The sequence below is a fragment of the Hypomesus transpacificus genome, chromosome 3 (genome assembly GCF_021917145.1).
Source record: "Hypomesus transpacificus isolate Combined female chromosome 3, fHypTra1, whole genome shotgun sequence".
NCBI lineage: Eukaryota > Metazoa > Chordata > Actinopteri > Osmeriformes > Osmeridae > Hypomesus > Hypomesus transpacificus.
In genome coordinates, this window is record NC_061062.1 from 14920405 (window position 1) to 14945710 (window position 25306).

Sequence of the window (25306 nt, forward strand, 5' to 3'; positions counted from 1 at the left end):
CCTCTCTCTCTCTCTCTCTCTCTCTCTCTCTCTCTCTCTCCTCTCTCTCTCTCTCTCTCTCTCTCTCTCTCTCTCTCTCTCTCTCTCTCTCTCCTCTCTCTCTCTCTCTCTCTCTCTCTCTCTCTCCTCTCTCTCTCTCTCTCTCTCTCTCTCTCTCTCTCTCTCTCACTCTCACTCACTCACTCACTCACTTACTCACTCGGAAGACAGTCGTTTAATCAGCACAGCTCTTTATTGCTTTAACCCTGACAGACTCCTGTCCCCTAAAACAAAATAAGCCTGCTAATTCAATTTCAAAATATCATGAAAGTGGCCAAAAGCATTCAAGTAATAACAATCATTTCAAACTTCTGGTTAACAAATTTGTGACATGATTGTATAGACATGGTTGTAAAAAATAACTTGTTTAGTTAAGTCAGACAATATAAACAAAAATCTATATCCAGACAGTGATAGTGGTTTAGAGGAGAGACAGTATATGTATATATATTTTCAGTGTCAGTCAAACACAGTGACCTCTGATCTGTACCTTCAAGACCCCTACCTTCAACTCCACTACATAGTCCATCCTACACCAAAATACACAATTTCCCAGCATTCAGTTTTGCACTGCATTCTGTAAGTAGGTCTCTGATTGTGATTGTAAATAATCTGCATGTTCAAACAAACTTTTTTTCAGCAAGGTCATCTTAAAGTGAATGTTAACTTTGTAATTCAAGTGTTAAAATCAAATTAATCATCCAAAGAAAATATCAATTCAAAATCGGGAATGATAATAAATTGGCGGCCATTTTATTTTATCTTACATCATGCTAGGCTCTGTACAAACAAGTACAACTCAATCAGAAAATAATTTGAATCCGAAGAGAAAGACATTGACTCAAATTGAGTGCCAGAACTTCTCACTAGAATTCTTTACAGACAAACACACTTCTTTTTCAGCTGATGGTTATCTGATTCTCTTGTGTATGGAACACATTTTTTTTTCTCTGGTATTTCAGCATGGAGTCAAACAGACATACAGACAGGCAGGTAATTGGGCAGACAGACAGACAGACCAACAAATACTTCAGATTCAGCTACGTGAATGTGCTGTACATGTCATCATCAAGCTTCAAATGTCAAGCCAACTCGACATCCTAGTACTCAGAAAGAAAACATCTCCAAAAACAGAAAAACTTTGTTAGGTTCATTTAATATTACAGTATATCTGATGCAGCACCTTCAGAATTTAAAGACTTGAAGAGGAGAGGAGAGAAAGATGACCTGGGAGGGCAGGATGGTAGAGGTGACCTGACTTTAAAGGGACACAGGCATTACTTTTGCCTAGTGGGACAGAGGGATGGTGAAACAGGTCACAGAAGATTCAAATGGGTCAACCACCCAATCCTGGAAACCGAGGAGGGCTGAGAGAGAGATTAAGAGAGAGAGAGAGAGATAGACAGAGAGTGCGTAAGAGACAGAGAGAGGATAGGGGAAAGGGAGACCGGGGGAGTAGTGTGGTTAATTTCTAAAGAGGTTCAACAGTTGCAGTGTTCTCAGGAGGTGCCATCCCTGCGGTCCCCCTGGTCTACATCAGCTCCACAGCAACGTTCATCTGCCTGGTAGTATATCTGTGTTGACCATCTCCTACAGTGTTTCAACAGCCACTGCAGTAGTTGTCGTACCAGCCACTGGCTGTTTTTATTGGTGCCTCAGTCTCAGATGGAACGCTGGGCTGACCAATGGGGAGGGAGTAAGAGGAGCTTCACCAGTTCATCATGGAGTTCCTGTTGAGGGTCATGAAAAACACCTGGCTGCTTCCTCCCGAACGCACCGATGCAAAGAACACCTGCAGGGGGAGAGGGAGAGAGGGAGGGAGAGAGAGAGATAGAGAGTCAGAGTGGGATTGTGTGTTTGTCTATGTATATGAGTCTGCTGTGTCTGCTTTGTGCATGCTGTGTGTCACAAAGTACACGTAAGGACATTTCCCCTTCACGAAAACACAACTCTGTCTTCACCTTGTCGTTCCTCTCACAGAGGAATTTCAACCTCTGGGCCCTCTTGTGCATGAAGACCCCGTCCAGGTGACCTGTCTCCACAGAGCGGATCTCGATAGCCTTCTCCCCCCAGCCCATGATCTGGTTGGAGTGGATGTAGGCTGGAGAAACAAAGAGACAGAGGTTCTGAAATCTGCAGCACAGTCACTAGGGGGAACTTCCCCTCGCTTGTCACAGAGAGGATGTGATGTAATCTCACTGACAGCCACAGGGAAGCAGTATTGGATCTGCGTTAACATAATCTGTGTTTCATCATTGCGAATTTGAATGTGAGAATATGCATAATATGAGTTAATGTGAAGTATAAAAGCAATACAATAGCAGCTGTAAATGAGAGCTTGACTGGGGGAGGGATCTGGAGTTTTTTTTTTTTATAATAAAATTTGTAGTTGTTCCCATTTGTTACAATTAAAGGCTTACCAAATAAAAAACATGTTGCGTTCTTGTACCGTTTTTGGTAAGCCTTTAAGTGTAACAAAATCTATGTGAAAAAGCAAGTTTACATTACTGTAATGGCATTATTATTTTAATTTAAAATATGCTTTTTATTACATTTGAGAATGAGATCCCTTTATCTGTACAAGAGTGCATACAAATATTTCAAATGTATACCTTTGTTATTTATGATTGCTCAATGAAAATATATCTGGATATTGTCTCTGAATGCTAAAAATGTAAAAAAAAAAAAATCTAAATGATTAATATGGACATCAATAGCAACTTTAGATGATATTGTTAAATGTTGTCTGTTTAACTGCTGCACTGTTTTGTGAGAATCAGTAAGAGCAAGATAAACTCAGGATCGGTTCAAGAAAACCTGCCAGTCAGCAGGTTAGCTTTACAGAGTATGTTGCCATGATAACTGACTCAAAGTTAAGCTGAAACCCAAAGCTGAGGCTTTGTGAAACTCAAAACAAACAGAGTTTTCACTAAACCCTCGTTCTGAAACAGGGCCCAGGACTTCAGCGAGGTGCACAGTTCATTCTCTCTTCCCCCTCATCTAGCATTGGGGGTTTGAATGTAATTCAACTTAAGATGAACCCATACTAGCTTCCCTTCCATTAAGACTCAGTGTAGACACACACTCACACACAAGCACACACACACTCACACACAAGCACACACACACTCACTCACACACAAGCACACACACACTCACACACGTACCGACGGAGGTGGGCATCTCGCCCCACTGCAGCACCACGTCCTTGGTGATGCGCCCGTATGTGTTGACGTACACACCCTCATCCTCGTAGCATAGCAACATCTCCATGCCGTCCGTCTTGGGCAGAACCACAATGGCATGGGGGGTCACCTGACTCTGGATCTGACAGCAGAGGACAGGGTTAGGACCTGACATAGTACAGGACCGGGTTAGGATGCAACACAGAATAAGACAGGGTTAAGACCAGACATAGTACAGAACAGGGTTGGGACCTAGTACATACAGTACAGGGTAAGGACCTAGTACATGACAGAACAGGGTTAGGACCTAGTACATGACAGAACAGGGTTAGGACCTAGAATATGACACTGTACAGGACAGGGTTTGCACCTGATACAACACAGTCGGCTACTGTAGATACAGAAGGGTTAAGACCTGACAACGTACGTAGATAAGTCTACAAAAACATAGAGATAGTGTTTAGGATCACAACTATAGTTCTACAGCTCTACTGGACACAGGTTATCCACTGTATATGACTCAATCACACAGCACACCCATTCATTCATCCATTTCTCCATCATCCATCCATCCATCCACACATACACCTATATCTATCAAACTACCCATGTTTCCATCCATCCATCCATGGGTGTTTATGGGTCTTTGGGTAGATGGGTAATTTTGTAAGTATAGTTCTATCTATGTGACATGACTTGTGTGGGGTTATATGATTGCATATGGTTCGACAGGGTAAAGGTTACAGATAAGTTCAATGGAAGGGTATCTAATCTATCTGTCTATGCATCTATGGTCACCTTCATCTGGACGTACGGCGTCACCACAAGAGAACGTAGGGAGAGAGGGGAGCAGGTTGAGTTAGAGAGTCAAAAATATCAGACCAGCTCGAAATCGACAGCGCATTCACCATTCACATCCTCTTGTCTCATGAGAAACCTCTGGATTCAGTGTGGTCTGCTGCTAGGATAGCTACGACATCCTGTCACAAGGTGATGACCTCATTGATCTGGCGAGGTAGGTGGGGCTTTGAACTCACGTGGGAGGGGATGTATATGTCGTAGGGGTTCCCAGAGTCCACGTCGATGACATGGAAGCCAACGCTGGAGCCATAGATGACCTTTAACCTCTGCCCCTCCTCCACAGTCAGGTCAACCAGCTGGGGGCGGTGCTGCAGATCAGTGAACGACTGGGAGGGGGGATGAAAGGAGGATGAGACGCATGAAGATTTGTTGTGTTCGTCCATTGGTGCGTGTTTGTGTGTGTGTGTGTGTTTATCTTACCTTGAAGGCCATAAACTTGTGGTATGGTTTGGGTGCCCAGGCATAGATTTCCACCGAGTTCTTCAGTGCAATCACCAAAAACTTGATCCTCTCATATTTCACTGGATTAAAGCATTAAATAAGGTTATGTACACACTCGGTGTGTGTGTGTGTGTGTAAATAGTGCACCCTTCCCCAAACTCAGACGCACGCACACACTTTGTTTGACACTAGAGACCCTTGTGTGTGATGCATGAGTGTGTGTGTGTGTGTGCCACATGTGGATCCCAAACTATTTCGAACCATTCTTTCGAACACGTACCAACTTTGTAGTGCACGCAGCCCTCCAGCTCCCCCACTGTGATCCAACCCTGCTTCTTCTCTACTTCCGGGTCATTGTGTAATATCCTGTTCCTCAGCCAGGACAGGTAGTACACACGTAGTTTGTTCTTCTTACCTGGGGGGTCAGGGGAGGGGGGTGGACAAAGGAGGCACAGGGGTCGGAACATGAGGGTTGGTGGAAAGGTTGGTAAGCCATGCGTTTGAATTTGTGGTAGAGTTGTGATCGGGGGGGTGTTGTAGGTTGCGGTCTGGTTGTGATCAAAATTCGGCCAGATTGATATTGAGTTTGTGTCTGGGCTGTGTTGGGGTTATGATAGGGGTGTATTTGGGTTAGGCTGGGGTTGTGTCGAGGTTTTGCTCGGGTTAGTTGTGGTTATGTTGTGGTTGTAATAGAGTTGTGTGGGGTTGTGTCAGGGTTCTGTTGGTATTGTATTAAGGGTGTGTTGAGGTTGTGTAGGGGTAGTGATAAGGTTGTGTTAAGGTCAGAGTGGTTGTCTCCTACCAGAGATGGTCACCAGGACGTTGAGACCTTCCAGGACCTCCATCTGCTGGAAGCGCCGACGAGTGATGAGGTTGTACACCTTCCCCTGACCACTACGGTCCAGCAACATCAGCCCGTTCTCTGTCCCCACCAGGAGGTTAACACCTGACACACACACACACACACATAGACAGACAGACAGACAGAGTTAGACTAGAACTGAATAGTTAAACATGAATTGAACCTTTGTTTGAGCTAAATATACTGTAGGTAAACTGTGCTTCCATGTTAGGTACATGACTGCATGTGTCCCTGTGGGAGAGGGAGCCGTGTCTCACCCCAGAGAGCAGCACACAGGATCTCAGAGTTGAACCTCTTCTTGTACTTGCGAATCTCCGGCGTGTCGCTGTGAGGTCTGATGTTGGTGGGGTTCACGTTCACCACCGAGATCTTTCTGGCCTCGTTGAGTCTGGCCTGCTCCTGCCTCAGGAGCTCATTTGCAAACATGGCTAGGTGTGATAGACGAGCACAGAGGGATGGACGAACAGTTAGGTTTTCAAATACTGACACCGGAATGCTGCAATGGGTCACTGGAAAACGATTTCCAAACGTGATTGGTTGATGACAGAGGTGGATGGAGACTAAACTCACCTGCTGCAGAGTTGTCTTCATCATCCTCATCATTGGGGGAAGTTTGATAGACACGAGGGTCAACGAATGGTGTGAAGGAGGCTTTAGACCCGCCCAACCCAAACTAAAAAACAGGAGAGCCAACAGTCAGACATGTTTCAGGGTAGACCAGCTATACATATATGTGTGAAGGAGGGTCACTGTACACGGTTCAGTATATGAAGAATACATCTGAGTCAGTCGCAGGCGTTTCTACTTAATGGAAACCGGTGATGAAGTGGATCACATAAAATGAGCAAAAACGCTGCACAATCTGCTCTCAACTGTCCAGATTTTTGTGTGGGGAGTAATGCTCCCTGGGCGACTCGCTAGCGAATCGTAGTTTGTCAATGCTCAGGACTTCAGCTCGAATATCTCAAAAGTCCCAAATGGAAAATTAGTAAGCCGTTGTCAGAGTTGAGTAGACGGGACTTTCGTGAACAGATTGACATGAAGTGTAGGCTGTGCAATGTATAGACGTAATAAGAAAACAAACTTATCATTTGGGATTTGTAGATTTTTCCTGTTGTACTGAACTCGCACCGAACTGCGTATAGTTGCAGCTAACTTAAATATATATGGTGTGTGTGCGTCTCACCTCTGCCAGGTCACTGAGTTCCTGAAGGGCGGATGGGGGCGTGGCAGACGGGGAGTGGCTCTGTTGCACCAGGTCAGGTAGGTTGCCATGGTTACCAAACCCATTGCTCTCGCCGTGACCCCCTCTCCTCCTCTCCTCCGCCTGAGAGGGGGGGGGGGAGAAAAGAGAGAGAGAGAGAGAGAGAAAAGGAGGAAGAATGAGAGAGAAAGAGAAAGGTGAGCGAGCAACGTTTTGTGTACGTGTGGACGTTTGTGTGGGTGCCGGTCTCAAATGTCACCTCTCTCATCATCAGAGTGCTGTCTTTGGAGTTGTTGTAGGTGTCTCCCAGAGAGTCCTCTGCTAGTCCCCTGTAGGTCTCACTGTTGCCCTGCACCGCTGGCCTGGAGCACACACACACGCACACACACACACACACACACACACACGTACACGCACACACAGACACATGCACACACACACACACAGCAGATTAGAAATACACATCCCTAAACAGACACAGATTAGCAATGCCATCCCTCCACTCACTCACATACACACACACAATCACTCACTCACATACACACACACACAATCCCACACTCACACTCAAAAAAAGTGTCTTACATGATCCGTGGGATGTCGCTGACAGCCACAGTCCCATCATGCCCCACGGTTTCCCCATCTTCATCGCTGCTCTCTGATTCGTTGCTGGAGGACGAGTAGTCCGTCACCTTCAACAACAACAATGCGGTCACTAATCATCATCATCATCATCATCACTACCAATACCATCATCAGCACCACCATCACCACCATCCTCATCATCTCCGGATCACAGCTAACATACCTTTGCAGGAGGTCTGTTTCCCTCCTCCACCCTCAACTCCCTCAGTTCCTTAGCCAGCGCACTGAGGTCCTGCAGAGAGAGGGGGAGGAGGAGGATGAGGAGGGAGAGAAGGAGAAAGAGGAGGGGGGAATGCAGGGGGGTAGGGGGGGGGAGGATGGAAACAAAGATGGGAGACTCAGATAAATATTTTGTTTCCTGGAAGCATAGCTGGGTCAGTCCTTACTGGTGGGACTCTGTACGAGCCTCACAGTCCAGAGAGGAGGAAGAAACCATCTTACACAGAGAGGGGGGCGGGTAGAGATGCAGGGAGTGGGACAAACCATTATTATCATCAAGGGGGTCAACCACTGATATACGTCTGTCACACAAACACCTGGAGGTCAAATACTGGCTTCAGTTTGGATAAGGAAGGCAGCAACAGTCTGCATCCCTCTATCAAACCCCCATGCCAAGTGGCCAGTGGTCCCTCCCACCCATGTATCCCAGCCAATGGACCAAACCAAGGCATGCAGACAGGGGGGGTGGACCGCCACACACAGTGGGGCTTACCAGCTCCTCCTGACCCAGTAATCATGACGACAAAGAAACAGGAAAAAGATACACGATTCAGATCTTGTCATTAGTCATTAGATTTCGACCTTTACACACACACACACAAACATACCACACACAAACATATACACACACAAATTTACCACGCACCCAAGCACGCACACACAAACGTACCACACACGCACAGTGAATCTATCGCCCACACATACATACAGTGCCCTCCAAAAGTATTGGAACAGTGAGGCGAATTCCTTTATTTTTGCTGTAGACTGAAAACATTTGGGCTTGACATCAAATAATGAACGTGAGACCAGAGATCAACGTTTCAGCTTTTATTTCCAGGTATTTACATCAGGATCTGATGCACAACTAAGAAAATATCACATTTTGTTTGAATCCACCCATTTGTCATGTGATCAAAAGTATTGGAACAGATATACTTAAAACATATTTAAGTGAATAAGACTTAATATTTAGTTGCAAATCCTTTGCTTTCAATAACTGCAGCAAGTCTGTGACCCATTGACGTCACCAAACTTTTGCATTCTTCCTTTTTGATGCTTTCCCAGGCTTTCACTGCAGCCTCTTTCAGTTGTTGTTTGTTTTGTGGGGTTCCTCCCTTCAGTCTCCTCTTAAGCAGGTAAAATGCATGCTCTATAGGGTTTAAGTCTGGAGATTGACTTGGCCAGTCTAATACCTTCCATTTCTTGCCCCTGATGAACTCCTTTGTTGTTTTGGCAGTGTGTTTTGGGTCGTTATCTTGCTGCATGATGAAGGCTCTGCCAATCAGTTTGGTTGCATCTTTCCTTAAATTGGCAGACAAAATGTTTCTGTAGACTTCCGAGTTCATTTTGCTGCTGCCATCATGTGTTACATCCTCAATGAAGATTAATGAGCCCGTCCCAGAAGAAGCCATGCAAGCCCAAGCCATGACATTACCTCCACCGTGTTTCACAGATGAGCTTGTGTGTTTGGGATCATGAGCAGTTCCTTTCTTTCTCCAAACTTTAGCCTTTCCATCACTTTGGTAAAAGTTAATCTTTGTCTCATCAGTCCATAAAACTTTGTCCCAGAATTTTTGAGGTTCATCTCTGTACTTTTTGGCAAATTCCAGCCTGGCCTTCCTATTCTTCTTGCTAATGAGTGGTTTGCATCTTCTGGTGTAGCCCTTGTACTTTTGTTCATGAAGTCTTCTGCGAACAGTAGATAGTGATACCTTCACTCCTGCCATCTGGAGGTTGTTGCTGATCTCACTAACAGTTGTTTTAGGGTCTTTCTTTACAGCTCTCACAATGTTTCTGTCATCAACTGCTGATGTTTTCCTTGGTCTACCTGTTTGACGTCTGTTACTTAGTACACCAGTAGTTTTCTTCTTCTTCAGGACATTCCAAATGGTTGTACTGGCTATGGCCAATGTTTCTGCAATGGCTCTGATTGATTTTCCATCTTCTCTAAGACTCACAATTGCTTGTTTTTCACCCAAAGACAGCGCTCTGGTTTTCATGTTGTTTTCACCTCTGAATACAGTCTGCATAGACAAAACCTATCTTACCCAATCTGAACCTGAGTGTAGACATTCAGTGGTATTTATTGATTGAATAATGTATGTAATAGGACACACCTGGGCAACAAAACACACCTGTCAGTCACATGTTCCAATACTTTTGCTCACGTGACAAATGGGTGGGTTCGAACAAAAAGGTGATATTTTCTAATTTGTGCATCAGATCCTGATGTAAATACCTGGAAATAAAAGCTGAAACGTTGATCTCTGGTTTCACATTCATCGTTTGATGTCAAGCCCAAATGTTTTCAGTCTACAGCAAAAATAAAGGAATTGGCCTCACTGTTCCAATACTTTTGGAGGGCACTGTACACTGCACCTATGATGTACCGTCAGACAGGCTACAGTTTCAATGTTTAATAGACGGAATCAACTTCTACAGAAGTCTGTATCCAAGTCTACCATGCCCAGAGACAGAGAGAAAGGATCAATAGATAGACAGAGAAAAGAGAGAGAGAGAGAGACAGAGAGAGAGAGAGAGAGAGAAAGACAGAGACAGAGACAGAGAGAGAGAGAGAGAGAGAGAGAGAGAGAGAGAGAGAGAGAGAGAGAGAGAGAGAGAGACAGACAGAGAGAGAGAGAGAGAGAGAGAGAGAGACAGAGACAGAGACAGACACAGAGAGAGAGAGAGAGAGAGAGACAGAGAGAGAGAGAGAGAGAGAGACAGAGAGAGAGAGAGAGAGAGAGAGAGAGAGAGAGAGAGAGAGAGAGAGAGAGAGAGAGAGAGAGAGAGAGAGAGAGAGAGAGAGAGAGAGACAGAAGTGAAAGGGGCCAGGGATGTCACTAACCTCGTCTATGGCTTTCTTATAGCTCTGAGAGAAGAAGGATGAACAGTGGAAGAAAGGGAGGAGGAGAAAGGGAGGAGGAGAAAGGGAGGGAGGGAAAGAGAGAAACAGATGAGTCACAGAAGAGAAAGAGGCCAGAAGAAGAGAGATGTGAGAGGAACCTGGAGGCAAGTATGTTAACTGGGTGCGGGTGTGTGTGCACACTCCCGTGCAGCCGCGCGAGTGTGTGTGTGTGTTTGTGCACACGGGCGCGCGTGCGTGCGTGGGTGTGTGTACTTACAGCTGGTCTGCTGGGTCTGGCTGACTCTCTTCCTTCCTCCTGTTTAGGCTTAGCCTCCTGATTGGCTCCAGTAGGTGATACTTCCTGCTGGGCTTGACCTTGATCAGAACAAACGATTCAGATTAATCAAAGGATCCAGTTGAGGGATTGGTTAATTGACGTTAAGTCGACAGATAAGGTGCACATGTACGAGTTTGTGAGGTCTATGCGTCTATGTCAAATTACATCAATGGATGCTGTCATTCTTCCAATGACACTACATCGGTCTTACTTCCTGTCTCACCTCCCCTCCCCCCCCCCCCCCTCTACTCCCCTCCCGCCACCCTCTCTCTCTCCTTTCCTCTCCTCCTCCTACCGTCTCTTTACACCCTCACCCGTCATGTTGACAGGGCTTCACAGACATGTGGATCGGAGCAGAACTGGAACTGAAACACCCTCCCACTGACAGTCCAGCATGCACTGCTGCCTCAGGGAAGAACACCCCAGTCGACAAGGAGCTTGTGTGTGTGGTATGTCTGTGTGTGTGTGTGTGGAATGTTTCTGTGTGTGCGTGGCATTTGTGTGCGTGTGTGTACCTTTGCGCTCGGCAGAGCCACCCTGAGACGAGGGGGAGGAGGAAGAGGAAGAGTTGGACGATGTCCTCTGCAGAGCGGCATCCAGTGACAGCTCTGAGCGACGCAGGTCTGGGTTGCTGGAAAACAGAGCACACACACACGTCAGCTACACGAGATACAAACAGGGACTGGCACTCATGAGCGCACACCCATAGTTTCATCAACTGGTCGGATCATACACTCACCGTTGCTTCTTGCCTTGTGTGAGGTAGTAAATGTGTAGGTGTGTGTGAGTGATTGTGGTAGTAAATGTGTAGGAGTGTGTGTATGGGAGTAAATGTGTAGGTGTGTGTACCTGGCACGTATGAGCTGGCCTCCAGTGCGAAGGCCGAGTCCTAGGCCTCCGTTGGGCGAGTTCTTCCTGACCAGGGCTGGGGAGATGGAGGTGGTCCTCTGGGGAACCTGGAAACAAACACACACACACACATCAGTAAGTCTGTCTGCCATTCTGTCTGCCAGCCTGTCTGTGTGTCTCTCTCTCCCCACTCCCTCCATCCCTCCTCCCATCCCTCGCTCACCCTGACCTTGGGGGGCATGGCCTCGTCTCTCAACCACGCCGTCCGGTCCCTCTCGTCCCGACTGGCTACCCGAGGCGGGGGGGTGGGGGTGTCGGAGGTGGGGTCGGAGTTCTGCCTGGGGGGCATCTCCGGCCGGGGGAGAGCCCATGGCCGTCACCTCCCCCAGGGCGGAACCTGTCTGGTCCTGCAGCGACTGGGAGCCGGACATGGAGCTGTGAGTCCTGACTGGGACCAGGTGAGCAATCTGGGAGGAGGAGAGGAGTGTGGAGGGAGAGATGGGGGGGAGAGGAGAGGTGTGTGGAGGGAGAGATGGGGGAGAGGAGAGGAGTGTGGAGGGAGAGATGGGGGAGAGGAGAGGAGTGTGGAGGGAGAGATGGGGGAGAGGAGGGGAGTGTGGAGGGAGAGATGGGGGAGAGGAGAGGAGTGTGGAGGGAGAGATGGGGGAGAGGAGAGGAGTGTGGAGGGAGAGATGGGGGAGAGGAGAGGAGTGAGGAAGGAGAGATGGGGGAGAGGAGAGGAGTGTGGAGGGAGAGATGGGGGAGAGGAGTGTGGAGGGAGAGGAGTGTGGAAGGAGATAGTGGAGATCGTGGAGGAGGACAGATTTAAAAGAGAGCTCAACGTTAGCACGTACCTAGACCCGTGTTAAAATGTTCCCTCACACTTGTACGCGCACACACACACACCTGGGGTTCGACGGAGCGGATCATGGGGGGGGGTGAAGGGGGGCTGCATGCCCCCACTGCTGAAGGACTCAGAGCGGGGGGGCAGGGAGGGGTCGGACGCACGGTTGGACATCTTGTGTTGCAACGCTGGAGAGCTTTGCCGGTTCAGTTTAGACCTCTCCTCCACCTGTCACAGGTAACACCAGGAGGGGGGGGGGGGGGGGGGGGTCAGTTCAGGACACACACACACACTAAATCTTATACCATCCAATCAGCTTTGTCTACCCATGTTAGACACCGCATACCTCCACCCAGCTGGCCAATAGAAAGCCTCAATGGTTTTGACTTGGAAATTAGGGTTTGGCTGTGTTAAATCGATCCATTTCAGTGAGTTTGTATGTGTGTGGGTGTGTGTGTGGAGCTACAGGGTGTCAGCTCTGATGGATTTGGACAGAGTAGTCTTCTGAGAATGCCTTAGGTCACTATTGTGTGTGTGTGTGTCAGTGTTTCCATTGACAGTAAAGGAGTGAGAATGATGGCAAAGTCATGAGGTTAAGAATAAGCTCTAATCTGCTTTTGCGGGCACTACTGTGTAGCCCAACTCAGACTTAAATCAGTGTGAGTGTGTGTGTGAGAGAGAGTGTGTGTGTAGCACTGTGTGTGAGAGAGCCCCATTGAGCAGTATAATCAGATTATCAGATTATTTCTCTCCAGGAAGAGGAACGATCTGGCTGGCCACACACACTTGCAATCTCAACATTTACAGAAGGTTTAGAGGAGGTCTGTACTGACTAGGTCAGTAAAGACCATAGATGGAGTGCGGCTAGAGTCTTTAATTCGTTGAGGGCAGTAATCTGGAGGGATTATTGTAGATTATAACCCAGGCTGAACAACTACTGTACTACTGCACAATGTGTTAATCCTCAATAGATCAGATGTGTTAGTTCTCTGCCTGGGTGGCAGATGATGTCATCATTAATGGACAAGTACATATCTCTACAGTGGTCTAAGGGACTGTCCACAGTTGGACAGAGTCTGAGCATTGCATGGTGGGACGATGAGTCATGCAATCACAGGTTAGCAGGAGAATCAACTGCTGCCCTACTACAAGCAAATAAGGAGAGAAAAGGAGAGAGAGAGTGAAGTCCCGGAACCTAAAGTCTATGACAGACAGAAAGAAAATATTGTTAGATTTCACCAAGAACCTCTCTTTGCATTGCGAACAGCTTTTGGGTGTTTTTCCATCTCGCTTTTGAGATGACATATGTGCATGTGTGTTTTCGTTTAAGCACCCAAAATCTTTTCACAGGCCAGGAGATTCTCAGAGAGAGAGAAGAGGTCATTAATGGCATCCACAGTTGCAGCTATACAGACACTGTTGCCACCCCAACAGTCGGGATGGAAGGATGGAGGGAAGATGGGTTGAAGGGAAGGAGGGATGGAGGGAAGGAGGGATGGAAAGGAGAGGAGGGCCCACTGTTTAACAGCAAGGAGCAGTTGAGGAGGATCCCAGCACCGATAGGCCCCAACCCAGCACCAAGCCTGGAGTTAATTGGCTGGCTGGTTGACTGACCGTCCAGGAAGTGACATGAAGGCTCATCGCTGACGTCATCAGTCTTACGGCCCCGTAGTATAGTATTGTGGGATGTTTGGACTTGTGAGGGCCATGGCAGGGTGAGGAGTAATTGTGGGCTGGGGTCTACATATTACTGTGTGGTCCCAGTCCTAGCTATAGTCATTGTGAAGTGGGAGTGTGTAAGGGTAAATAAAGTAAATACTGTAAAATATACAGTCAAAACTATCCTAATAGTGTAACGCTATGTACAAGACGGAAAAAGTACCCATATGAAATCAAGCTTATGCATCTGTATACGCGGAATTTGTCTGTATATATTGTACTCTGTGGATTCATGTGTATTGTATATCTGTGTTGTCTTTCAATATATGTGTGTGCGTTGTCTGTATGATGTCTGTATGTGTGCATGTGTGTCGTGAGTGTGTGTGATGTCTGTATGTATGCGCGTGTGTGTGTGTGATGTCTGTATGTGTGTGGGATGTCTGTGTGTGTGCATATCTGTGTGTTGCGTGCGTGTGGGGGAACTAGAAGCCAGCCGGCCGCATTGTCAACTGGGACTGCGAGCCGAAGGGAGACCTAGTAGGGGACCAGAGGGAGGAGAAGGAGAACCTGGGAGATTCTGGCCTGGAGGGGGAGGGCGTTTGTGACCTGGAGGTCTGTGGGGAGTGTTTGGGTGAGCCACGAGGGGATAGGCCCATTATCTTCATCAAGTCTCTCACCCAGGGGAGAGGGGAGTGGGTTTGACCGCTGACGCGGGAGGGGTCCCGATGTGTGGGGTGTTCCCACACAGCCTCAGAGGAGTGGCTACGGATCAGATGGCCGGCAGGGGACGTGACTCCCGCCATGTGCCGTCTCAACACACCCGTCGGGGCAGACGACGCCAAATCCAGGTCACTGCCCCGCCTCTCGTTAAACTCAGACCCCGGCCTCACCCAATCAGGGCTGGGGATCTGGAGGAATTGAGACTGATAGGACGCTCCAGCTGCCGGAGAGTAATCGGGGCAATCGGCAGACACGGCTCGCCGTTCAGCGGACAGGAATGGGCGGAGCTTGCATTCGGGGGCGGAGGAAGAGAGGGGGCAGTAGAACAGGTCATTCAGGCTGGATGACAGTCCCTTCTCTCCTGGCCCCTCCCTTGTCTCCTGGTCAAACTCGAGGTCTACATCTACATCTATTCTACTGCGGGGAGAGTGGGACCTCTCACGGCTGGGACAACTAACCAGTTGGGCTGCTGAGACAGGGCCAGGGCCAGCTAGAAGCCCCTGGGGCTTATCTGGCCCCTGGCTAGCGTCCTGCTCGGTGGCCGGGTAGAGCCGCGGCCTGGGGCCTGCCTGTTGTCTGCATTCCGCCTTGGGGCCTTTGGGCAACTTGGAGCCTTTGGGCACTTTGGAACCTTTGGGGCCTTTGGGCTCATTGTGTTCCTTGGGCCCCTGGCTGCGGCCCCTCTGTGCTCTCATCTCCCGCACCTGCAGACTGATCTCCTGCTTCAGCCCGGGATCCAGGGGATCCGTCGTCTCCAGGGAAACACGGATGTGGGGGAGCGGCTGTGGGGGGTGGGGGGAGTGGGAGGGGCCTCGTCTGGGGATGTGGGCCCTGGGATGGGGCTGGGAGGCGGCCGGAGCAACCGGTTGGTTGAGGGATTTATGTTGTATGGGAGGGTTACTCTTTGGACGCTGTTTCAGCACCTGGAACAAGTCAGAGGAAGGTTAAAGAGATACTCACACACACACACACACACGTTTGCAAAGAACAAAACAGCGGAAGAAAAACAAGATCATCAAAATATCTTGGTCCAGAGGGCTTCTAGTCAAGCTTAACTCCATCCACAACGTTCTCCAGCACCTGAAGAGAAGCTTCTAGTCATACAGTTGGACCTCAAACATACTGGTTGAAGGAAGCTGATGGGACAGGAACACAGTAACATGTTGCTAATGAGTGTGTGTGTGTGTGTTACCTCTTTGGCCCAGGCCGGTTTATCGGTGGGGTTGACCGAGTCTTTATAGTGATACAACTGCTTCTTGTCGGCTGGTCTCCCTTCCTGCTGCTGCTGTTGTTGGAGAGAGACCAGGTAGGCTCTCTCCTGCTGAAGCTGCCTCTGCAGTCTCTCTGCCTGCCTCTGCTCCTCTATCTGCTTACGCTTGTACTCCTGCAGGGGGGGAGGAGGAGAGATGGGAAGCAGGGAGGAAGAGGGGAGCGAGGGAGAGGGAGTTGGTTGGAGGGGAGCAGAAACAGGTGGTAAAGAAAAACAGAAAAAAAACAGACAGAAAGTTATTGATACCGAATTCTAGGCCAATCAGATTGTCCGAACAGACTAGCCATGCTCCGACCATGCAGCAAGTACATGCCACTCACAGACGGACCAATGGGATCGCTCCATGTGACAGAACATGAACAATGACACCCAAGCCAATCCACACAGCTCGCACAATCACATGACTGGGGACGGGCGCTGGTATGAGCCATGGCAGACACTGTTCTGGATGTGAGGGAAGGATGGAGGGTGAGAGGGAGCAGCAAGGAGGAAGCAAACAAGGCAGCAGGAAGTAGGGAAGGAGGGACAAGGAGAGGGAAATGCTTTGGACTTCCATACTGAAAGCATCCAACACTACATCCATGATGGGGTCTGGAGCTTTGTAGGTCAAAGGCGGGGGCTTGGGACTGGGGGCCTGGGGCCTGGCTGGGGGCTGGGGCACTGTGGAGGGCTTGGGTAGTGGGTCATTGTAGGTTGGGGACTGGGAGCTAATGGGGGGGGCTGGGGCATTGCAGGGAAGGTTTGAGGTTGAACACATGGTCCATGCAGGCCACAGATGGAGCGTAGCAGCAGAATGGAGGCGTAGCGCCCCCTAGGGTTACCAGCAGTAGAGCCTGCTCCTGGAGAAGCTGCTGCTGGAGGATCTCTAACTGCCTCTGCTCCTCCTCCAGCTGTCTACGGATATACTCCTACACCCAGCCGGCAGCGCGGAGAGAGAGAACCACAGAGCGACGTCAGACAACCAAAAGAGAGAGGCCAGAGAGAGGGGAGGGGAGTCAAAGTAGAAAAAGAAGAGGGACAGAGAGAGAGCGGTGACATGCTGGCTTTCCAAACCGAGGGAGATGAAAGAAAGAGAAACTTTATTTCCTGCAGAGCGAGGAAGGAGAAGAATAGACAAGAAAAGAAAAGAACAATGGCAGTTGTGTGTTGTGTGTTGTTATTGAGACACATGAGCTACTGTGACTTAGATGCTATTGTTGAGTTGCAGTTCAGCAATTGAAATGTCATTATTGGACTGTAATCTTTCTTTGTTCACCGTGCCTGGTAACTGAGATGTGGGTACTTAGCAATGCGGCCGGCAAATACAGGCCTTTCCTCAACTGATCACAGGAATACGGTTAAAACCATGCACTTCTGGTGCTTGATCTCCTGCTTTACATTACATATGGACTCCATGTAGATATGCTTTAGACAAAAGCATCTGCTAAATAGCTAAAAAGTCAAATGTAAATGTTAGTACAGAAGGATTTGTATCCTTGTTCTCTGTGCACGAGTGTGTGTTCTTTCGGAAAGCGTCTGCGCGGGTGTGTGTGGGTCTTTGAAATGTGTGGGAGTCGGTTCTGCTCTCTCTCCAGGTGTGTGTGTACCTGCTCTCTCTCCAGGTGTGTGTGTACCTGCTCTCTCTCCAGGTGTGTGTGTACCTGCTCTCTCTCCAGGTGTGTGTGTACCTGCTCTCTCTCCAGGTGTGTGTACCTGCTCTCTCTCCAGGTGTGTGTGTACCTGCTCTCTCTCCAGGTGTGTGTGTACCTGCTCTCTCTCCAGGTGTGTGTGTACCTGCTCTCTCTCCAGGTGTGTGTGTACCTGTTCTCTCTCCAGGTGTGTGTACCTGCTCTCTCTCCAGGTGTGTGTGTACCTGCTCTCTCTCCAGGTGTGTGTGTACCTGCTCTCTCTCCAGGTGTGTGTACCTGCTCTCTCTCCAGGTGTGTGTGTACCTGCTCTCTCTCCAGGTGTGTGTACCTGCTCTCTCTCCAGGTGTGTGTGTACCTGCTCTCTCTCCAGGTGTGTGTGTACCTGCTCTCTCTCCAGGTGTGTGTGTACCTGCTCTCTCTCCAGGTGTGTGTACCTGCTCTCTCTCCAGGTGTGTGTGTACCTGCTCTCTCTCCAGGTGTGTGTGTACCTGCTCTCTCTCCAGGTGTGTGTGTACCTGCTCTCTCTCCAGGTGTGTGTGTACCTGCTCTCTCTCCAGGTGTGTGTACCTGCTCTCTCTCCAGGTGTGTGTGTACCTGCTCTCTCTCCAGGTGTGTGTACCTGCTCTCTCTCCAGGTGTGTGTGTACCTGCTCTCTCTCCAGGTGTGTGTGTCCCTGCTCTCTCTCCAGGTGTGTGTGTACCTGCTCTCTCTCCAGGTGTGTGTACCTGCTCTCTCTCCAGGTGTGTGTGTACCTGCTCTCTCTCCAGGTGTGTGTACCTGCTCTCTCTCCAGGTGTGTGTGTACCTGCTCTCTCTCCAGGTGTGTGTACCTGCTCTCTCTCCAGGTGTGTGTGTACCTGCTCTCTCTCCAGGTGTGTGTGTCCCTGCTCTCTCTCCAGGTGTGTGTGTACCTGCTCTCTCTCCAGGTGTGTGTACCTGCTCTCTCTCCAGGTGTGTGTACCTGCTCTCTCTCCAGGTGTGTGTACCTGCTCTCTCTCCAGGTGAGTGTGTACCTGCTCTCTCTCCAGGTGTGTGTGTCCCTGCTCTCTCTCCAGGTGTGTGTACCTGCTCTCTCTCCAGGTGTGTGTGTACCTGCTCTCTCTCCAGGTGTGTGTGTACCTGCTCTCTCTCCAGGTGTGTGTGTACCTGCTCTCTCTCCAGGTGTGTGTGTACCTGCTTTCTCTAGGTGTGTGTGTACCTGCTCTCTCTCCAGGTGTGTGTACCTGCTCTCTCTCCAGGTGTGTGTCCCTGCTCTCTCTCCAGGTGTGTGTGTACCTGCTCTCTCTCCAGGTGTGTGTGTACCTGCTCTCTCTAGGTGTGTGTGTACCTGCTCTCTCTCCAGGTGTGTGTGTACCTGCTCTCTCTCCAGGTGTGTGTGTACCTGCTCTGTCTCTCCAGGTGTGTGTGTACCTGCTCTCTCTCCAGGTGTGTGTGAACCTGCTCTGTCTCTCCAGGTGTGTGTGTGTACCTGCTCTGTCTCTCCAGGTGTGTGTGTACCTGCTCTGTCTCTCCAGGTGTGTGTGTACCTGCTCTCTCTCCAGGTGTGTGTGTGTACCTGCTCTGTCTCTCCAGGTGTGTGTGTACCTGCTCTGTCTCTCCAGGTGTGTGTGTACCTGCTCTCTCTCCAGGTGTGTGTGTACCTGCTCTCTCTCCGCGTGCCTCCTCTCCTCGTCTCTCCGCAGCTGCTCCATCTCCTCGTAGCGTCTCCTCTGCTCCCTCTCCTGCTGTTTCCTCAGGTCGCGCTCTCTGCGCTGTTGCTGTAAGACAAACACACACACACCGTGTCATGACACCACAGAGAACCTGTGATGTTGACCTTTACCACATGAGGTTGGTAGTCAAACGGTTTACTGCATGGCCACAGGTACAGCACAGTGCTAAAGGGGGAAAGAGACAGAGATAAACAGGGAGTAAGGTGGACAAAGATAGAGAGAGCAAAAGAGAAACAAGAGCATGAGAGACAGAGAGAGAGAGAGAGAGAGAGAGAGAGAGAGAGAGAGAGAGAGAGAGAGAGAGAGAGAGAGAGAGAGAGAGAGAGAGAGAGAGAGAGAGAGAGAGAGGAGAGAGAGAGAGACAGAGAGAGAGACAGAGAGAGAGACAGAGAGAGAGAGAGACAGAGACAGACAGAGAGAGAGTTCCCTACCTCCTCAAGCCTCCGCCTCTGTTCTTTCTGCTCCTCGATGCGTTTCTGCCTCTCGGCCAGTAGTTGGCGCTTGTGCTCTTCGTTCTGGTGCTGCTCCTGCTGCTGTCTGCGCAGCGCGTCATTGGTGGCCAGCTGCAGACGCAGGAAGTCCCGCCTCAGAGTGGACTCCCCAGGCATGTTGATGATGGAGCTGGAAGAGAGACCAATCAGGAGTGAGGCTACCTGCGTTTCGACCAAGGTCCACAACCGTCCAATGATTTCTGAGTGGTCACGTACCTGGGTTCACCGACGTCGCGCTCCTCCTCCTCTTCCTCACTCCCGCTGTACTCATACTCCGTCTCGTCTGCAGGACACACACACAGACACACACACACACAGTTTGTAATTAGAGGTGGCATAGGGAAAGGCTGGGAGGTTTAAGTTGGCAACGGTGAGGAACCAGAAATCTCAACTGTCAATGTATGACTCAGCGTGCACGCGTGTTGTCGTGAACACGCTCAGCGTGCATGCGTGTTGTTGTGTGTTGGGGTGTTAGGTAAACCTTGCCGACGGCCCCAAATGCGCCAGGACTGGCCCTGCGTGTACGCTACACCTGACATACGCCTCAAATAGGCGAGACCTACTCCTGTGTGAACACGACGCCCAACTGTTGGATAGATATCTCTAGGTGTGCACACAGGCAGGTGTTATGCGTGGTACAGGGTAGCACAGAAACGGCTGCAAACACCTGCCCGAGGTCTTTCGAAAATTAACTTGCCTTGAATATGTTATTCATGTTCGTGTTGTTAATCGGTGATTATTGCCTTTGAATATTTGAACGATATCCCTTCAATCGTTCAGCTAAATGTAATGGGTCACAGACTAAAGTCACTTACGCCACATAAACACTAAAGTCTTACAGTTTGATCGATATCTAGGCGTGCGCACAGACAGACGTCATGTGTGCTTGGCATACTGAAACATCTGCGCACACCTGCCCGCCTAGACGCATGAGCTATAAAGGCATGGCTCAGATCGCTGTTTCGAAATTAATGTTTTTAATGCACACATGTTACCTGCTAGCCAGGCTGCCAGCCCAATTTAGCCCCGCCCATAAAAACATTTGGTCGGGAAGTTGGGTCTGGGGTAGTTCAGTTGGGGAAAAACGATGTCCGAACAGGAGCTGTTCGGACCAATGAAATTGTCAGGGCGGGCTTTATATGATGATGGACAGATGATCAACAGTAACGTAATCAACCACGTCACCAAAGACCGCTTGGGTTAAATTCCTTTTCAACAGACAACATATTATGTTACTCTGATTGGTTGTAGGTCTATCCAATTCAGCAAAGAGGCATTTGTTTTAAGAGTTCAGTTGAAACACGCCCCAAACTCACAGCCCAACGGAGAGTTATCATAATTCTGACTAAAATGATGAGTATGACAACGTCAGGCTAGTTACCTGCCTGCGTGCACGCCTTATCAAATGTAATATGCAAACATGTCGCATGTTTATATGTACGCCAAATTTTCTATCAAACTGTCATTCTGCGCTTTCAAAAACTCGCCAGAGTGGCCCACGCGTAATTCACCCCTATCAGGCACGAGGTGAACGCACAGTGTGCAGCTACACTGACACTGATTACACGTGTGCGTAGCAGTGTGTGTGTGTGTGTACTTACATTTACATTTAGTCATTTAGCAGACGCTCTTATCCAGAGCGACTTACAGTAAGTACAGGGACATTCCCCGAGGCAAGTAGGGTGAAGTGTCTTTCCCAAGGACACATCGTCATTTGACACGGCCAGGAATCCAACAGGCAACCTTCAGATTACTAGCCCGACTCCCTAACCGCTCAGCCACCTGACTCCCACGTGTACTTGCGTGGGCAACCTCACCTCTCTCCCCCCTCTTCTTCTTGGTGCGGTCGATGTGGTCCTTGAGCTGGATGCGGATCTGCCTCTCGTTGGGCAGCTCTCTGACGAAGGGATGCTTCAGCAGCTGCTCCGTGCTCGGCCGCTGGCCGTGGCTCTTCACCAGGCAGCTCTCGATGAACGACTGGAACTTCTTAGACCTGCGGCGGGACAGGGAGGCGTGTGTGGAGGGGTGGAGGGGCGGGGGTGAGGGGTAGACATCATGGAGTCAGAGCTAAATCGGGTCAAAACGTCGACTGCTTGCGGAGTCGTCAGCACACATCAGCCCCCTCCTTCTTCTGAGGGACACAGAGTGTCTTATTCACCCACGGACGTCAACATGACGTCCCCGACCAGGTCTGATGCAATCAAACTCTTACTCCTCAAACCTGACCACATTCACCTCTCATCAACAGGTTCTCAATGTCAGCCAATAGAAAGAGCACTTCCTGAACTCTAGCCACTCACCACTTCTTAGACTTGAGTCTGGGGGCGGGGTTACGTGGAATTAGGAACAAGGCTCTCATGGGGTGCATGTCGCAGAGCGCTGCAGAGACAAAACCAAATGAGAACTATGTGTGTGTGTGTGTGTGTGTCCTTGGTTATCTTCCACTGATCAATACATACTGTCGATACTAATAATGCTGGAACATTACTTTAACGAGCACACACATTTTAAACCCACAGACGGCGGGCAGTTTAAGTGGCTGTGTGTGTGCGTGCGTGCATGTGTGGGTGTGTGTGTGTCAGAGAGAGAGAGCAAGTGCCAGACTTACGTGGAGCTCCTTCAGCCATTTCTATAGCTGTGATCCCGAGAGACCAGAGATCGCTCTGCAGTGATGGAGACACACATCAGGAAGAGAACGGGGAGGAAGAAGAGCGAGAAGAGGAGACAATGAGACAAGGGGGGGAGAGAGAGTTTTAACACATCTTTCTTATCATCCCTCACAAGTTGGCTGGAAATGCCACGATGCTTCATCCCACAGAAACAGAGGGAGAGAGAGAGAGAGAGAGAGAGAGAGAGAGAGAGAGAGAGAGAGAGAGAGAGAGAGAGAGAGAGAGAGGGGAGAGGAATGCAGAGGCAGAGAGATGGAGGGACAGGACGAGGGCGTCACCTTGAAGTCGTAAGTGGCCTCTGGGTTCTCGTCACAAGCGATGACCTCGGGCGCCATCCAATAGGGCGTCCCGATGAACGTGTTCCTGCGCCCCACTGTGCGGTCCAGCTGAGCGCTAACACCAAAGTCAACTGACGACACACACACACACATACGATTATAACCCAGCCAAAAGTGTGTGTGTGTGTGTACAGTATGTGTGCGTGTTCTGTGGAGTTCTACAGAAAGGACAAACGTGAACCTAACTGAACTAGCACGCTTGACAATTCACCACAGGTTTAAAGCACTGTAAACACTGGGCTCCAGAGACACAGGTGTGTGTCTGCGTCTGTGTGTATGTGTGTGTTTACCTAGTTTGACCTCAGCGTTCTCCGTCAGCAGCACATTCTGACCCTTGATGTCCCTGTGGATGACCTTGTGCTGGTGGAGATGGGTCAGACCCTGAGGAGGGGGGAGGAGACAAGGGGAGAGAAAAAGGAGGAGAGAGAGAGAGAGAGAGAGTATATAGATAGATAGATAGATAGATAGATAGATAGATAGATAGATAGATAGATAGATAGATAGATAGATAGGAGAAATATTGGGTTAACAACAGTATTCCTCTGATAGAGGGAGTAGGATTATTGAATATAGGGGTACAGTCCTGTAGATAAAGGTTGTGGGGAGACCCTTAGGTTGGATAGTAAGGCTGGTTGGGGTACATAGGGAAGGTTAGGGTAAAGACTGAGGGTAGGTAGGGGAGGTTAGGGTAAAGACTGAGGTAGATAGGAGAGGTTGGGGTAAATAGGGGAGGTTGGGGTAGATAGGAAGGGTAGATAAGGCAGGCTGTGTTAGATAGGGAGAGTAGGGAGAGGGGAGATAGGGGTAGATGTAGATTGGGAGGGCAGGTAGAAGAGAGATAGTGATACAATCAGGTATATAGAGTGTAGGTTGGGGTGTTAACAGGAGTATTTACCCTGAGGATCTCTCTACAGATGTAGGCCGTCCACTCCTCCTTCAGGGAGCTTCCCTTGGTGTTCTTGATCAGGTCTGTGACTGAGCCTGCTCCACAGAACTCCATGACCAGCTACACACAAACACACACACACACACACGGGTTCATACGCAGTGTATGACACACACGATTCAGTGACGTAGTCAGATGAAGTGAAACAAAGAAATGGGTGGTCAGATGTGATTGTGAGTCAGCATGATCCAACACGATGACCAAGCAAGTCTTCTGACCTCCTGGAAATCCATCCATCTCTGGTCTCGGGCCGGCTCCCCCATCTGTCCAGCCCTCATCCACCCCTCTCCCTCCCTGTATCCCTCCCTCTTTCCCGCTTCCCTCTTTTCCCATCTTCCTCCCTATATATCCCTCTCTTTGACACCGCTCCCCATCACTGTAAGCTGTCTCCTGCTGTCATGCCCTCCCCCAGGCCCCCCTCCAGATACGCCATGCAGAGTTGTTGGCAGTGGTACCAATGTTTGGCTCCATGGCCCACTTTCACAACCACTCAGACCAGCGTTCATCATTCTGGATTAGAGAGGGAGGAGGATTCAGTGACAACACATCAACCCCTACCCTCGTGACTGAGTACACACACACACACACCAGATACACACACACACATGCGCATGAACCACGCACACACCAACCCCTGTACCTACTCATGACACACACTCTCCACCATACACAGTAGGGTGGGGTAATACATTGTATGGACTCCTCCCATTGGAGATGAAACATGTGTGAGCATTGCAGAACAGAGAGCTCTCCTGCATCACTCGAGCCATGAGTAATACATTCAGCCTTCCACACCAGCAGCTGATACACAGGTAAACACACACAGGAACACTGAAACACAGGCAAATTCTCACACACACACACGCACTCACACACACACACTCTCCGTACCCAGAGCTGATCGTCGATGCCAGGCGGATTCTTCTTGATGAAGGCTCCGTAGTACGTGGCAATGTTCCGGTGGTGGCTGTACTTCTTCAGCATGTTGATCTCAGCTTTAATCTCTTCCTCCTCATCCTAACGCACACACGTTTGAGTGATAAGCACGCCACTCAGCCATGTATCTACCATAGATTCAAGTCAGAACTTGAACAATAACTTTATGAGATGCTGTTGACTAGCTGCTGTTTAGCCAGGTCTGGCTAACTAGCCCAGCATGACTCATGTCCTTGGGCACGATGATGTGTAGAGGACACTGGGGGTACATGGCCAGGAACGTACAGTATTAATAGAGTAGACTTTCTTATCCAATCTGACAATCACACACACACACACGTTTGACACACACTGACGTTCTATTAACCAAAGCTAATAATACCGTGGTGAGACGTCTGTCCTCAATTGCTCCTTGCCTCGAACACGTACACATATCTCTCTTTAATAGCTGACATTATTGTTCACTACAAATTATTCAGTGTGGGTGTGTGGATGAGTGTGTGTCTGTCATTCTTACCCCAGTGACATCCATGACCTTGATGGCAGCAAGCTGTCCTGTTTTAACATGGCGACCCTAGAGAGAGAGAGAGAAACAGAGAAAGAA

At 49.3% G+C, this 25306-nt stretch overlaps 1 protein-coding gene across 1 annotated transcript in view; it reads right to left on the reverse strand.

The window, feature by feature from the left end:
• Positions 1 to 213: 213 nt before the first annotated feature.
• Positions 214 to 25306, reverse strand: part of tnika (TRAF2 and NCK interacting kinase a) — a 40260-nt gene continuing 15167 nt past the window's right edge. Inside the window, 33 exon segments of the mRNA XM_047018353.1 lie at positions 214 to 1831; positions 2001 to 2140; positions 3207 to 3366; positions 4262 to 4411; positions 4506 to 4606; positions 4807 to 4941; positions 5329 to 5472; positions 5646 to 5816; positions 5959 to 6061; positions 6575 to 6715; positions 6852 to 6954; positions 7178 to 7284; positions 7401 to 7469; positions 10582 to 10679; positions 11157 to 11272; positions 11491 to 11597; positions 11720 to 11849; positions 11851 to 11957; positions 12397 to 12426; positions 12428 to 12562; positions 15906 to 16097; positions 16805 to 16891; positions 19251 to 19367; positions 19754 to 19943; positions 20030 to 20096; positions 21631 to 21806; positions 22114 to 22192; positions 22422 to 22476; positions 22761 to 22891; positions 23111 to 23201; positions 23716 to 23826; positions 24658 to 24783; positions 25220 to 25276. Coding sequence (XP_046874309.1) covers positions 1748 to 1831; positions 2001 to 2140; positions 3207 to 3366; positions 4262 to 4411; positions 4506 to 4606; positions 4807 to 4941; positions 5329 to 5472; positions 5646 to 5816; positions 5959 to 6061; positions 6575 to 6715; positions 6852 to 6954; positions 7178 to 7284; positions 7401 to 7469; positions 10582 to 10679; positions 11157 to 11272; positions 11491 to 11597; positions 11720 to 11849; positions 11851 to 11957; positions 12397 to 12426; positions 12428 to 12562; positions 15906 to 16097; positions 16805 to 16891; positions 19251 to 19367; positions 19754 to 19943; positions 20030 to 20096; positions 21631 to 21806; positions 22114 to 22192; positions 22422 to 22476; positions 22761 to 22891; positions 23111 to 23201; positions 23716 to 23826; positions 24658 to 24783; positions 25220 to 25276 — 3810 coding nt within the window. The 3' untranslated portion in view covers positions 214 to 1747.